This window comes from Lacerta agilis, chromosome 1 (genome assembly GCF_009819535.1).
Source record: "Lacerta agilis isolate rLacAgi1 chromosome 1, rLacAgi1.pri, whole genome shotgun sequence".
Taxonomy (NCBI): domain Eukaryota; kingdom Metazoa; phylum Chordata; class Lepidosauria; order Squamata; family Lacertidae; genus Lacerta; species Lacerta agilis.
Genome location: NC_046312.1, coordinates 97,848,672 through 97,865,263, shown reverse-complemented (window position 1 = coordinate 97,865,263; position 16,592 = coordinate 97,848,672). Strand labels below are relative to the sequence as shown.

At 41.9% G+C, this 16,592-nt stretch overlaps 1 protein-coding gene and 1 non-coding gene across 3 annotated transcripts in view; both read right to left on the bottom strand.

Annotated features, from left to right (window-relative positions):
* Positions 1 to 16,592, bottom strand: part of ARHGAP15 (Rho GTPase activating protein 15) — a 365,517-nt gene that overhangs the window by 13,660 nt on the left and 335,265 nt on the right. For both annotated transcript variants that reach the window (XM_033164256.1, XM_033164265.1), the window contains one exon: positions 11,211 to 11,316. In XM_033164256.1, coding sequence (XP_033020147.1) covers positions 11,211 to 11,316 — 106 coding nt within the window. The remainder of the gene's footprint in view (positions 1 to 11,210; positions 11,317 to 16,592) is intronic.
* LOC117061819 lies at positions 14,036 to 14,176 on the bottom strand. Its single transcript, XR_004428154.1, has one exon. It is a non-coding gene; the product is annotated as a U11 spliceosomal RNA (small nuclear RNA).

Here is a 16,592-nt window from a genome sequence, read left to right as displayed (position 1 = left end):
ACTTAATTTAGACTACAGAACAACAGGATATGGAATTGGTGCTCAGTGCCATTTCCCCCTAGGCTCCATCTCATGAGGGTCAAGAGTGTGGCTGTTACATCGAAGGTCAGTAAATAAATTGGGGAAACACATTGAAACTGGACTTTTGACAATAGATATCCTTCACTGTTTCTACTGCCTCTGGCAATCATTGACAAGAAAAGGGCTGTGATTGGTGAATAATGCTGTGCAGACACATGATTTGAGCAAGGTAGAGTATGAACTCACATGTCACATTGTGAATCATAACCTAGAAGCTTCCTACAGAAAGAGTTATCCCAGAAAAAGTCAGTATTAGGGAGGAAAAGCAGCTGGGAAGATCAGAGAAACCTGTGACAGGAGAACAATTTCATTTTTTTACTTTCCTAGATTTGGGAAAATAAATTTTGAAAGGAAAGGAGAAAGGTGGAGGTTGGGGGAGGAGGGAATTCAATCTGCATTACATCTTGGTTATGACTTCTCATTACAATCCTCAGAGGGTACACAGAAGGTACTGATGATAAATCTACATTATACAGACTAGTAAACAACATTATATGCAATATATGACAGGAAGCCTAGGAGCTAGTCTGGTCCACAGTTTCAGGATGACTGAAATGCTATTCAGAACTTTCCTCATAAGTGATTCCAATTAATGAACCACAGTTCTAAATCACATGTGGAGTAGAGAAGGCCTCCTGCAGAAGCAGTCCAGCCACTGATTCGCTGAAGGTGTGGAAGCTAGCGATGGATGGTGATGCATTAGAAAGGCCAGGGCCAGGGAGCACCTATCCACCCTCCTCTGTCATACAATTTGGAGTATGGGTGGGGTGGGGTGGGTGGTGGGGAGATGCCTGAATAGGGTCAGGGTTTAAAAGAATCTAACAAACAGGCAAGGGTTAGTGATCATTCGTCAGATTTACAGTTTTATACAATGCCGTAATGACTCGTATATGAAAGGACAAATATTTTCCACTCATGTAACATCTTGCTGGTTTTTCATCTAACACTCCAACTTTAATTATATGATGAACATAACCTGTATCAAATTATGAATATGTTAACATATTGAATGAGTACAAGAAAAATAAGCACCAGATTTTTTTGTTATGCCATACAGGCACACAAAGGTATAGTAAAAGAGAGAAGGAGAGAGAGAGAGAAATCTGGTTTCCTTGACCACATTGTCATAATATACATATAGAACTGTTTATTGAATCCAGGCTGTGTAGGCAGCAGAAAGAACCCTGGCTCCATACCCCCACAATGCATGGCCACAACAAAGGGCAGGAAAAGAACAGACTCTTTCATTCCATCTTTCTAAGTATTACCAACACAAGGGCTAAAACATTACCTCTGTCTGAAGTGTATCTATGTATCCATGCATAAGTTATTAACTAGGCTCCCTGAGCACTGTTGCTGAAAGTACTAATATATTCAAATTACATTCCAGCTACTGCAAAAAGGCAGTAGATCAGACAAATGTATTAAAATCACTTCAAACAAAAGGACTCATGTGTGTTTTTTCAAAATAAAAAATAAGGCCTCCACCCTTTGCTTAAAAAGCCATGGAGCAATTTTTAATAATACACAAGAACAAGGTCTTGTGGGATCGAGTATCGGTCGCAGCTTGAATGTGAAAGGTAAAATACTGACAGGTAAACTATAGCTCATTCTGATACTGAAATTATGTAATTCAAAATGTTTGCAGAGCAAAAGGGAAGAAGGGGAAAATATGAAGCTGGCTGAAATTCAAGCCTGTTGTCTTTGAACTTTGTCCCAGTTCGGAACACACTGGGCCAAATCCAGGGGTTTGGCTGTGAACACCATAAAATCAAAAGGGCTTGTAAAAAATGGTTTAACCTCATGTTCCCTTTCCTCTCAGTATAATAGTTTTAAGCAGTACTATTTTTCTAGAATAAAGGGGTGCCAAACTCACCATGAACACCTCCCTTGTTCTCTTATAAAGGCAATGGCACCCACCTGAGAGGTGCTGGAACTGAGTTCTGGCTGGGGGGAAAGCCCTGACTTTAAGGTAGTGCTTCTATCTTACCCTAATGAGAATTTAAAAAACAACAACTATATATGCTAATGATGGGGTCTCCTAATGATGGGAAAGCAGCAAAGTCATGTCTGTGTAGTAAGCAAGTAGGAGCAGTGAGTGCTGTTTCTTACCATCCACCCCAAAGAGATGCTTTTTCCAGGGTGAGATCTTGGTGCAAAACTTGGCAAGATCACAATGCCGAAAATGGCATCCCAGTTTTTCCAGAACACTTGGGGGGGGGTATGCTTTTGCACTCAGGCCCTGTTTGTGGCCTTCCCATATCCACCTGGTTGTCCACTATAAGACAAGGATTCTGGGTCAGATGGGCCATTGCTCTCATCAAGCAGGATTCTTTTAAGTTCTAAGTAGTCACACCAACAATACAAAAATCAACAATCTCCTTTAAAATAACAACTAATAAACTACCATAAATATGCATATTCTCTCTCTCAGTGTGTATAAAGAGACTCTCAGGAGTTCCATGCTGGCATATAGACTTCCAAAACTGAGCCACAATTCTAGACAACATATCGAAGTATGTTTATAAACATAGCTTTGTAGAATATTAATGATATGCAAAACTGTCTTTATAAATGCATTTCGATATGTCACATAACCAAACATATGACAAAGCTGAATGGAGTCATCAAGCCATATATTGTCATTCTCTCCCCCGTCACAGTCCCATGCATGCAGCAAAACCAGGAAGCAAAGGAAGCCCACAATAGGCTACAGCTGTTGGCTGCATTTGGATTGGTAGAAAGACGGATAACAACTTTACAAAGTTCGCATTTGCTCCAAGTTTTGGAAGGCCCTAAATCAGGCATACGCAAACTCCAGCCCTCCAGATGTTTGGGACTGCAAATCCTATCATCCCTAGCTAACAGGACCAGTGGTCAGGGATGGTGGGAATTGTAGTCCCAAACATTTGGAGGGCTGGAGTTTGCCTATGCCTGCCCTAAATCAATGAACCACTTGCCCCCCACCCCTGAGTGAATCTACATACTTATCACCATTACCACAAGCTGCTGTTAACTTCTGATCTTCATCATTGCTACCAGGCAGAAAGCCAGTGATCTAGCAGGCTATATTATCTACAGCCACTCCTTTGACCATTGCTATCGCTAGGCTATGGTGAAAGATGAGTGAAAAGCCAGGTTGCAATGCTGAAGAGGAGCAGGTCTAGTGGATTCTTGTGAGTGGATCTCTGCTGGGATTGGGCTCTTGAAAGAAGCCCAACAGTGCTAACCCTTGACACTAGTCCTGTGCAAAGTATTTTTAGTATGGTCTGTGGTGTTCTTTACCACTGAACGCATGCCAAAAACAAACCTGGAAGGGTACCAAATTAAAATGTACTAGCCTCTGCTGTGGACAATCAACTGTGCGTACAGATTCTTGTTTATCCTCCTAGTGAATTGCCTTGACCTGGTGTTTAAAGGTGTTGCTGCAGCTACCAGATCAAAGCAGGTACTCTTCATGCAGAAGTTGAGGAATGAAATGCAATCTGTGAAAGAGCCCAAATGATAGCTTTTGGTTCAGATTCCTGAATGATTTCCAAAGAGAAGACTGAGTCAATTCCAATGTAAACCCTGCCCGCCCACCTATTTTGGTAGAGATATATGCATGAAAAAAGTACATCAGAGAATGCAAAATACTTGTGGATTTTGCAACAAAGATTGCTAAAGTAGAGAACAGATTCCTTGCTCAGTTCTGGGAAAGTATTTAGTTGGAATTAGCTCTATATGTCAGCGACAACTCTTGACAACTGTTGGATTTGCTTTTCTGGCAGTGACCACATCAGTATCAACAAAGTAGGTGGCCACTTACCTCTTTTCTTTTTTGGCTTTAGAAGAAGAAGAAAAGTGAAACTTTTTTTAGACAGCCTTTAATGATTGCGGGGAGAAAGAGAGATACTAGTTGAGCTCACTGCAAATTATTAGTGGAAAAGTAGGTCTGAGAAGCATGCTACATCTGAAATATTTTTCGTCACTTGAACATGTGCAGCCCAGAGCCGGCCCCACTCTACCAGTCGAAGGGAACAAACATTTCACGTTCACAGATGCTCTTAATTTGGTGTGGTTTGGAGTGTAATTTAGATCAAACGTATCCATGTAAATGAGTCAAGGTTTTCTTAATTAGGTGCCTCTAAAGAAAAAACTGGGACCACATCAGTAGGTGTGGGTGTGGTGCCCACAATACTGAAGTCTTTTCTATGACCAAAGGCTCAGGGTTGCTTAGGCACATACTATTGACACCCCCCACCCCACCGCTCCAGTTTCTCAGGCACAATAATAAATCACTACGTGGCATAGACATCAAGACGCTGTTTCACAGAAGCTGCCTAAAAAACACCGTCTCTTTGGCAGATGCCTTAAGGGAGGTCATTGTGCTGTGATTTAGGTCTCTCTTCCCCCTCTTTGTATTTCACTGCCAGCATTTTGTTCCCATTACAAGTGGAGTGCATTCCAGTTTGCAGATTTGCTCTTAACTTTCAAACTAGTCACGTTAATATGAAGATTTGTAGCTCTTCATGAGAAAGAGGCCTGTCTCTTGCCTGAGAACTTCTAATCCTACATTGATCACAATAATATGATCTTGGCTGATAAAAATGAAGGCACTGAAAGTGCTGATTCTCTCAGTACATTCCTTGACTTTCTCTTGACTGAGAGGTACTGGGATGCAGTGCAAAGGGAACAGGAGAGATTATTTTTCCTCACCTCACCTGAAACCTACCTACATGTTACCTTTTTGGGTCAGGGAGCAATTGCTAGTGCAAAATTACAGCTGGCCAGTCCTACTGTAGCAGGGGAGTTAAGAGACAAGTCAAAGGGTTTGGGTGAAAGCAACAGCATTTTGCATTCCAATTGGGAGAGGGGACATCTGCATTTTATATAGCCAAAGTATGTACAACTTATATGAATGTAAGAGAAACAACAAAGTCTTGCTGGATTGGGTCAAAAGCCTGTCTAGACCAGCAATATATTCTCACAGTCACCATCAGATGCCTATGGTAAACTCTCAAGCAGGACCTGAGTTGTGCAATAGTGCTCTTACCACTAGACTAGATTTTTTTAGCATGGTTCAGTAGGGCTTTAGTTATGTTAATAAATCCTGTAGGTTTCGTAAGAAGTGCCACACCATCTCCACAGAACTAGGTGTAAAAAATGTATACACATCACTAGCGATGAAGAACTGTGCCATGTCTTCTATCTTACAACTATATTGGATTATTCTTATGACTCATTTTGATCTTGAGTTAATACTGAAGTACAAAATGCAAATGTCTCACAACCAATATGAAGGGTTGTAATCCACCATCTGCAGTGTTTTCCAACCTTGCGTCTCCAGCTGTATTTGGACTACAACTCCCATCTTCCCTAGCTAGCAAGGGATGATGCAAATTGTAGTCCAAAAACAGCTGGAGACGCAAGGTTGGGAAACACTGATTATTCAGAGCATGGGAACATTGTGGATTGCTTTTAAAATTGTGAGCAGAGTGTTAATGGCAATTCAGTTAAATGGATTAGGTCAAGAGTTCAAATCAATAAAATTCCATTGGTGGGTGTCTACAGTCAGATCTTTCTAGAAACCATGAACTTCTGCAATCTTCTATACTGTTTCTGACTATGTTCATATTTGCACCATACATTTAAAGCACTATTATACCACTTAAAACCACCTCTAGAATTCTGGGAGCTATAGTTTGCTATGGGTGCTGAGAGTTGTTCGGTGGCCTGATTCTCATCACAGACCTACAATTCCCAAAGTTCTCTGTGAGAAGGGATTGACTGTTAAACCACAATTGAATTGTAGTTATGTGAGGGGAACAGGACCGTCTTAGCAACTCTTGGCATGGCGGAAGCCATGACTGTTTAAAGTAGCATCATGGTGCTTAGAATGAATGGTGTGAATGTGGCCTGTATGTTCTCAGTGCCTTTTGCATTTCCAGCATTTTGAATGCAACAAGTACATTGGCTGGAACACGTTCTCAGTTTTAAAACTAGCTTCCTTCAACTTTCCTTTTTTGCATTAGCTCAAAGGCATTTTAGTGCCATGTGCAAAAGCACCATATATGCAAGGTGCTATGTCTGATTTGATTTGTTCTCTTAAGGTCTGTATAGTCTTTATGAGTTTAGTCTCCTCATTCAACCACACTGGGGAAAAGCAAACAAGCCACTACACACAAGTTTAATATCCATGCTGGACTGAACCTGCAGAAAGGCTGGAGCAAATGGAAATCACATGTGTAATCTGCATCTTTCTTCCCTCCAAAATATAATAATAATGGAAATTTTGCAGACTTCGCTTGCTAAGTGTTCCTAGCTGTCATACAATAGCTTTAATTTTTGATTTATCCACAGCATTCTGTGTATGGCTGCTGAACTTGTCATCACATTGTCATAGCTTCCTTTTGCGTGAGCTGTTGCATTCTTCTTACATGTGGGTTGTTGGCTGGGATATATATTTTTTATAATAGGTAAAAATAAATCTCCTTTGTTAAATATAGTTTCCAGAAGCAAGAGATCTTTGCTGTGCAATAAAGCCAGCAAAGGATGCACTGTTTTGAGACTCTGATTTCAATTGTGCTATATGCTTCTTCCTTTGTGGTGCTTTGAAAATGTGAGAATGAAGCCAAATTTTAAAACGGGGGTGGGGGTGGGGAATCCATCTCAGTTGTATAGTATGTTCACGGTTTGTGCGTGGGGAGGGGAGCAGGGAACTCTGTGCTAAACAACCTAGATATTTGTGGAGTTTTATTATTTCCCCCTTTTGTGATCAATTTTCTTTGCTGTATAACAAGAGGGAGTGAAATTGATTGAAGACGTTATTAAAAGAACTAACAGCGTTGATGGGGAGACAGAAAGGCTGATGATTTTATATCTAGCAGAAAGAGAAAAGATGCTTGGATATGCAAGTGAGTGCTGCCCTACAGCAAAACACACACACACCCAAATGGAATGAACAAGTTTCTGAAAAATCAAAGGTGAATCAAAAGGAATTGGCTTCTGCTTGGGCAAAGCAGCCAGACAGGCCACAGTAACTGATCCACGTGATAAACCAAGAGGCAGCCGCAAAGCTCCCCAGACAACTTGCCTGAAAGTCACTGCCAAGAAGCCAGATGCTGTTGCTGGAAGACTCTCTGCCACAGTTGGGCATCTGGGTTCAGTGCTTTCCACTTAAAGAAGAGGGGAGAGTGTGAAGGAGGAGGCAATCTAGATCCTGCCTTTTCCTCTATTACTGTAACGATTGTGACTGACAGACATAAATGTGAAAATCTCAGTGCTGATTTGTACTTTAGAGGAGAACCGTTGAAAACTAATAAATCAAAACATTTTTAAAAGATGTAAAATATTGCCAGATTCCCCCTTGGTGTGGCATTTTGAAGATTTAGAAGCAATCATACAGGCAGAGCCTGATATTTGCTTGAAAACATATAGCGGGGTGGGGTTCAGCTAGGCCAATGGTCAGGGACGATGGGAATTGTCCAGCAAATTCACCATCCCTGACATACGTGTCTTTAGAATATGCACATGTCACACTTGACTTGCCAAGTTTCTTCCTGTCATCTTTTGCTTTGCCACATTTTAACCCTTCTTGGTCACAACTTTGGACCATACTTTCCCTGTTGATGTCTGGTGGTAGGCTATATTGATAAGTCTCTTGCCCATGCTGTCACAATTTTGCTCCATTTGAGTAAAGATTCTAGTACTGATGGCCAGTGAAATTCTGCTGGGTTCATAAACAAAGAGCAGGGGCAGACTTTGGTAATATGGTGCTCTGAGTGAGGAGATAATTTGATGCCCCCAAAGATATATAATAAATAGGTTGTTATTATAACTATAACTATTATTTTGTGCTCCCTTGGCTCGGCCCCCTGTGCAGGGGAACTGCTTGCGCTGCCCCAAATCCAGCGCTGCTGTGTGAACTTGGAACACAACTGCTTACTTTTGTGCCTGCCCCAATTTGATTTTTTGCAATATCCCTACAATCGGAGGATTCCAAAGCCATAAAAAAACTCCAGACCCCAATGTAACCTAGTAGAAACTGCCTTACATTTACTCCAAACATACCCCGCTTTCCACAAAAGGGAAATGTGATATTTGTTAAATACTTCAGGGTCCCGTAAGGTTCTTTTAAGATCTTCCTAAGGCCATACTGCAGAGACTTCCAACCAAATTAAGGTCCAATATATGCCAAGAAGAATATAAACACTCTACTACATTAGTTGTGAACGAATCTATGCACCAACGGAAAGGGTTCAGGACCTTAAATATACTTTCTGATGAATATCAGAACAAGTCAACACCTGCTTGATAATGAATATAATTTTATAAAGCAGGGAAAATTATTGCAGTGACTCATTGGGGTAGGCTACTCGCCAATCTTGTTTCAATTCAAAAGTACCCCTGAAAACTTCCAAAGTGTCTGGCTCGTGTTTATCCTTGCAAGCTATTTACAACAATGGTGGGACTGTTTCTGTAACAGAGGGCAAGCTTTAAACATGTGCTCATCCCAAGTGCTCATCCCAACTGCCAATAATCAGGCTTTTTATTTGCTATTAGAATTCCTATCCAGTACAAACCTAAAAATAAAGAAAAAATTATAATGTTGCACTTACTGCATTAGGAGTACAAACACCCAAAACATATGGTCTCAATGGACACGTGGGTCACACTGATAATTTGCAAAGAACATCACATTCTCAGTATGCTTGAACTAGTGCCCAGCTATAGATGGCATTGGATAGAGGTGGTGGCCATCAGAAGTACTTGCTTGGAGAAGGCAATGGGCACAGCTGGAGCAGCCTACTCGCTAACCACTTGCTAGGTGCTTGCAACAGTATTTCTGTTATTGCGCTGCAAAGTTGTGCAGAAAGCCTAGGCAGAGCCGTCTTAAGGGGATCTGCCGCCCTGGCGCGGCTATCCCTCCGGCGCCCCCGCCATGCCGCCTCTCCGCCGCCTCCCTCCCGCGCTTGCCGCCCCTTGGGAGGGGGGTGGGCGAGCGGGGGGTGAGGGGCGTGGCGCTGGAGCGGCGCGGGGCTCTGCGCGCCCTTCCAGCGCTTCCGGGATGGGAGGCGAGGGCGGCCTGCTCGCGCTCCGCGCGCAGCTGGACGGCGCGGCGCTGCTGGGCAGCTCGCGCTGCATCGGGCGGGCGGCCGGCTGCGCGCGGGAGCGCGAGCCAGCCGCCCTCGCCTCCCAGAGCCCCAGCTGGAGTGCTGGAAGGTCGCGCAAAGCCCCGCGCCACTCCAGCGCTCCAGCTGGGGCTCTGGGAGGCGAGGGCGGGCGGCTTACAGCCCGCCCGCCGGCGCGCGAGTGCCCGCCTGCCCGTGGGGGCGGGGGCGGGTTGGGGAGGAGCCCGGTATGCCGGCAGGCTCGCGGGGGCGCCCCTGGGGCGCCCAGCGCCCTGGCGCACCGCGCCACCGGCTTCTATGGATGAGATGGCTCTGAGCCTAGGGCAACTTTTCCTGCACTATCCTTGTGTCATGGAAACCATGTGTTCATTTCTGTCTGATTTTAATTTAATTTGATTTAAAATAAAGAGCATCGGTGACAGCGAGAGCATCCCACAGGATGTGGTCAGTAGATTATATCACTCTGGTAACACTGAATGGTGCTGCAAGATAGTGCAGTTTCAAGGAAAAATTGATAACACCTTTTCAACAGTACTTATTTTAAATAAGTTGAAGAACGTTGCAAAAAACCAATCACTGAACTATTCAAGAGAGGAAGAGCTGGTCCCCATTGGATTCAAAGATGCACTTTTGCATGAAGAAGGCATCTACCACTCCTTCCTTTACAGTGTGCACTCTTGCACTAAGGACAAAAGTAAAAGTCCATCCAAGTCTGTTCTTCTGCTCACACAAGAACTTTAGCATTTTTGCACAAGCATGAGACTTGCTACAGAGTCTACATAATATGTCATTGGGTAAACTCTTGTGCGAGCTCTTCTTCCAGTCACTCATGGAAAAGCTCATGGTTCCTCAAACTTATGTGAAACATCTTCAACCATTAGCAAAATATACCCTGATTGAATTCTGTTATTTGTGTGATAAACATGTGAGCTACCTCAGAGGCCTTTTGTGGCCAAAAGGTGGTATTAAAAGGTAAAGGGACCCTTGACCATTAGGTCCAGTCGCAGATGACTCTGGGGTTGCGGCACTCATCTCGCTTTATTGGCCAAGGGAGCTGGCATTTGTCTGCAGACAGCTTCCGGGTCTTGTGGCCAGCATGACTAAGCCGCTTCTGGCGAACCAGAGCAGCGCACAGAAATGCCATTTATCTTCCCGCCAGAGCGGCATCTGTTTATCTACTAGCACTTTGTGCTTTCGAACTGCTAGGTGGGCAGGAGCTGGGACCGAGCAATGGTGGGGATTCAAACCACCGACCTTCTGATCAGCAAGCCCTAGGCTCTGTGGTTTAGACCACAGCGCCACCGGCATCCCAAAAGGTGGCATATAAATGACAATAACAATCAATGCATTACACACTCAGAGAGCTAAAGATTACAGCAAAAAAAAAAAAAAAAAAAAAACCGTTATAAAGCCACTATTTATTACAATATAGTTTAGGGCTGTAGGAAGAGTCCCCTCCCCAATACCATGAAACCAACTTTTCTCCAGAAAGTCCACACGAGACTCAATATACTACTTTATGTGCTAAGTGGAACCCAAGTTGGTTCCCCCCCCCCTATAGATGAGTACATAAAAGCAGTACCCACTCATTCTATAATCTCTTCTGTTAGTTCTGTGAAGCAAACATGATGAAGAGTATTGACCATTTCAAAATTGTTTGTCTGCTAAAGCTGGGGGTCAAATAGATGTGATGGGGCAGGTGTGTTTCTTATTCATAAACCAGAGAAAATTGCCTGAAGCAATGGGGAATGAGGAGATATTCAGCTTCTCTCATCCAGCTTTGAAAAGGGGAGAAATTAATTTTTATTTTTTTTAAATACTAACACTATCCAACCAAGATTGACTAGGAAGTCTAGTTTCATCCTCGGCCATTTATATTGGATGAAGTGATCTGATATCTTAAATTTCAACCAGCAGAAAGCTTATTAGCAGAGCAATAAGAAGAGGACGAAATCACATTGCAGTTTAAGTGTCTAACTCAATACCTCACATTTTATAGTTAGTAGCTTAACTTACTTTTGCAAGTGTTCAAATAATACTTTCATGGTGTCGTAGTTTGGTCTCGGGAGCTTCTGTACAAGGTCTTTCATGGTTTTCACTCTATTTTTGTTGTCTTGAATTTCTGAGGAAAAAAGAAAAAAAGACGTTATGATCCCAGAACAATATCTGACTATCTAGAATATTTTGCTTTTTGCTAAGGCTATCTCAGACTATGAATATGGGTCTCAAGCTAAGACTGAAGTGTTACAACCATATCTATTTTTGAACATTACTTTCTAATGGACCGTATCCAAACTCGTGCAAGCAGAGATCCACACACACACACAATGGAGATTTCTCACCCTTTCTCCTCTCCTTTGAGTCAAGGCTCCCCAGGAACAGCCTGACATGTGCTTCACTAGGCTGTAGTGGAAAGGGGGAAATGCCAGAAATGGGGTGATTATTTGGGGTGATTCCCCTTCCCCAGCATTAGTATTATAATTTATTCAATTTCTTACCCACCCACCAAAACAAGGTTCCAGGGCAGGTTATGGCAATTCAAAAACGTAATATTAAAATCTGTTTGAAACAACTAGTCAAAAAATTAAGGTTGGGTGGGTCCTAAACCACCCCAGGCCTTTTCTGATTGTCTCCAAACTTTGGAAGACACTTTTGGGTGCAAAGAGGGCTGCAAGTGAGGAGAAAGGGAAGAGAAGCTTGACTATGTGAGCAGGTTTCTGCTCATGCAATTTTGGATACAGCCCACCTGAAATGTAATGAACAAACTCTGTGACGACTAACCTCTTTCATGGCCAACCCAAGTTACTTGAAAAACAATTAATGTTTCTACTGCAATCTCTGTGCATTCTTCAGCCTAGGGGAAAAAAATTAAAACATACTTGAACAGCTGTGGTGTCCATTAATAACTAGGCCGTCTCCCTCCCAGCTAGGGATATAACTATGCAGGTATAATTATTTCAATATTATAATTTAAATACAGTTTCATGTTAACAAATTACATGTATGGCATTAAAAAAATGGCATCCATCATCTGAGGAGAAACATTTCATAATTTGTTAATCCATTCATTTTCTATGAGAGAACAGAGGTGAAGGTTTTAAGGAAATAGAAAAGCTATGTTTGAGCAATATCACAAAACCTTTGGGTGGGAGCTTCTGTGACCAAACACTTCCATATTGGGGGGGGGGGGTCCCACATATACCATAAACAACTAGTAAGTCAGGAAGGAAGCTAAACTAGATTTCTTCTCCATGACATGTCTTTTTTTAACTGGAGGGGATGCTTTTTAGAAAAGGATGCGGATCCCTGTGTGAAGTGGCACACCTCAGGCACAGATTTAGCACCTCAGAATAAACTAGGCCACAGGTGCCTCTATCTTACTTATTTGCTTAATTACTACTTAGATCGACCTAGCCTTATGCAGACAATGGATTGAACCCATCAAACTTTTTAAATGTATATCTCTGGTGCTTATATACTTTGTTTTGTTCTTATTATATTTTCCATAATACAGTACCATACTTTAGTTTCATGTTCTCTTGTGATCAAATTTGTAGCTACGTTGACATCCTTAGTTCACATCCTGTCCCTTGCTTACTATCCCCTTTCCTCATTTCATAACTGCCTTTTTGTAGAAAACAATTAGTCAGTAATGAAAGAATGTGAGTCTGAGACCTATAATCGCCTTTGTGATGTGAAACTTCTTTTGATGATGTGATAACAGTGTTGCTGCTGACTGACTCAGGATAAGCGTGTTTTTTTAATGCGATTGATGGTTTCAAGTCTTAAAATATGGTTTCTGATGGAGATATTTGCATCAGATGTTGAAGCATGTATTGCTCTGCTTTCGTTTCATGAAAGATAAGATAAGATAAATGTTAGAGGCCCCTGACACAGGGAAACCGTTTTACATGCTGCAGGTTTTAGATAACCTGAGTCTTGTTACTAGCTTCAACCCAGTGCAGTAAAAATAAATAAATTGATCTCATCACTTAAAACCTCCTCCTGAAACAGTAAGGAATGGATATGTTTCTCATGGTAGATACGTACAGGAAGCCACTGAAGACCTTACATTAAGTTTAACTGCAGTGCAGTGCCTTATGTAAGAAGGATTGGCATAAATGCCTTAGATGAGGGATGCAGAACTTGTGGCTATCCAGAAGGTGCTGGAACACCTCCCCCCCAATCATCTCTGACCTTTGGGCATGTCAGCTGGGAATGGTGACAGTCTGGGGTCCAACAACATCTGAAGGGCCACAGTTTCCCCACCAGAGGAATTTATAGGAAAGTATTTACAGTGGTACCTCGGGTTACAGATGCTTCAGGTTACAGATGCTTCAGGTTACAGACTCTGCTAACCCAGAAATAGTACCTTGGGTTAAGAACTTTGCTTCAGGATGAGAACAGAAATCGTGCGGCGGTGGCACAGCAGCAGCTAAAGTGGTACCTCAGGTTAAGAAGAGTTTCAGGTTAAGAACGGATCTCCGGAAAGAATTAAGTTTTTAACCCGAGGTACCACTGTATTTGTTCTTAGGTGTGGGTATATATCTGTGTATCTGTTTACCTACCTACGGATAAATCTGAAAAAAGCAAATATATAGAGTGAAGGCTGAGACTCTAGAATAGATGACCGCATGTGATGAGTGAACGGCCAACTTGCAATCCACGTCTTCAGCAGCATTGCAGTGAAGTGCTAAACATGGTTTGGGGTGCCAATGTATGAAGTGAAGAACAGTCTGGGGGAACTATTATTTCGTGTGTGTGTTTGATTTTAAGAAGTCATGTATATAGTATGAAAGTGAATAAAGATTCCCCTCTCCTCTCTCTCCTGTTTTTCTTTAGGGGAGGCCGAATAAGCAAATACCAGCTGCTCCAAGAACAAAAAAGATGCTTTCTAAATCTTTTGACAGCAATTCCACACAGAAAAAGACTAAGGCACAGCTGCCCTTCTGTGTGTGCTACTTACAGCAAAAGTATTTTTAATGCTCCTTCTTAAATGGGGGTGGGGAGGAATCCCATGGGAAGCTTCAAAATTATAAAAGAATCAAGAAATTGTCTTAGAGCTCATTCATATAGACTCATAGAATTGTAGAGTTGGAAGGGTCCCAAGGGTCATCTAGTCCAGCCCCCTGCAATGCAGGAATCTCAACTAAATAGATTTCCACATAGCATTCAGTATCTTTGTGGTAGGTTTAGGCATTTGTGGTTTATTTTGTTGACTGCTCCTCCAAGTGGCTCAATTGGATGCATCCTAGACCAAATTGGCTTGATTTCCAGCAAAAATCAAATGATATTTTAGATGACTGACTCTAATAAGAGGGTGAACTAGAAAGTAGCCTTATTCATAGTGGATACAAGTAAGATTTGATCACTAATTCTGAATAGCAGCCTATTAAACTGTGGAGATGAGGATTATTAGTGCTTTAATGTGTGTTGAATGTTAGTGAACTATTTTACAGATCTGGATCTCTTTTGATACTTGACACATTGTAAGACAATTTATATATTTGCTGTTTGATGATTTGATGGACTACAACAATTATTTGGCCTGCATGTTGGAGCCACCGCATAGTAAATGTTCCGTCCTATGAACCATAGCAGTGGTGTTTGCCATTGGAGGTGGGGAAACCTGCTAGGGCTTGGAATCTGCTGGAACAGATTCACAAAACATGGCATTCTTACCCCTCCCCCTTTCTCGGCAGTCCCCTGCACTGCTCAAATTATGTTTGTAGCAGATTAGCCATCTCTTGGGAATGAGATATGGTGCAGGTGTGTGTTTTTGCATACGGAGGCCAGAGTTGGCAGAATTCCCCCTACCCTGTGACTTGATCCAAATCTATGTGATGGCCCCAAGTAATGTAAAAGACCAGATCTTAATTTGGTCAGAGGGATCCAGCTGTACACCTGAAACATGGTCTAAGCCCTTGTTCAAACAAAGAATTCTGCTTACTGTATGCTTTGCTACACAATTTCACTCCAAGGTTTGACTTAATGTTAACTGAGGCACATTAGACTAAAATGAATCAGAAAAAACAAATTCTGAAAGAGGTAGTGAGAAAATGAAGTAGAGTACAAGATCCACTGCATTCCCCAAATGTATCTCACCGCTTCCAAATGTAAAATGGCCTGTATTGCTTCCCATTTTCAAACACAGGCACTGACAAAGCTGTTGAAAAACAGCTAATTCATTGTTAAAGCACAGAAGTAATTTTACACATCCCTGTTTTATGAATCAACTTCCCTGCTAATTGTAATCTGACTGAAAAAAGAAGAAAAATAGGCAACATGTGGTACCTTTAGTCAGCATTTCTGAACTGGGAATGATAAACACCTCTGCCTGGCTCTGGCATTTATCAGTACTGAGATATTATTACCACATAGACTCACAGCATGGTTACTGTTATCATCAGGGGGGGAAAGAGGGAGCTAATCTTAATGGTTTGTAAGGCCGTTACCTGCACTGGTCTGACATTTATCATGCTCATCTTACCACATGGGTCCTCCATAGCAAAGGTATTTTATCTAGAAGGGACATCACTATGAATTATTATTTGCAGCTAGGTAGAAAATTGTATGTTGTAGATACCTTTTCTCATTATAAATCACAGTCACATTTCACCATTTCCCCCACAAAGCTGCTGAGGCCAGGCTTTTGCCATAACACTCACTCTCTCTTTTATAGTTCCATGAAAATATTGGATATTCTTTCATTATAAAGGTTGATACTGATCTGTGTGTGTGTGTGTGTGTGTTTAAAAAACAATACATTACAAAATTTGATTTTTTAAAAAAATGCACTGGGAAGGCAAAACAATGTTGATTCATTCACTGATTCATGCAGCATAAAGGATGGAGAGGGGGCAAAGGAACATCCTTGTTGTTCCCATAGCACACAAGCTCACTAACAGCTTTCTTAACCTCTGCTTGCTTTCCCCAGTACCAAAAGAGTTGCACCTAAATTGCTTAAAGCCACAGGTGACTCTTGAACCACAATCTTAGTACTGACAGCTTATAGTAAGAAGAATTATTCAAAATGTGCTAACTGCATCAAGCATGCCATTTTCATTTTTGACATGTAACATATAAAAATCGGAGGAAACAAAAGGATGTTATAATGTAGGCTTCAATACTTCACACAATTACGGCAGGCCCCTTGGGTTCAACTGGAATTATATTTGTAAAATATAACACACACATGTAGATAGTGAGTGGCGGAAAACGAACGAAGAAACAAAGCATTAACTCTCCTGCATCTAGCAAACACTCCCGAGTACAGAAATGATGCTTCCAAAAATTAATTTGAAATGGACATGGATGTTAATAGCATCCCACTTTGTTACTGAACAGGAAGTCCAGAGTTTATCTCTCATAACTCCCATTTGCTAGGAATAGGACCTA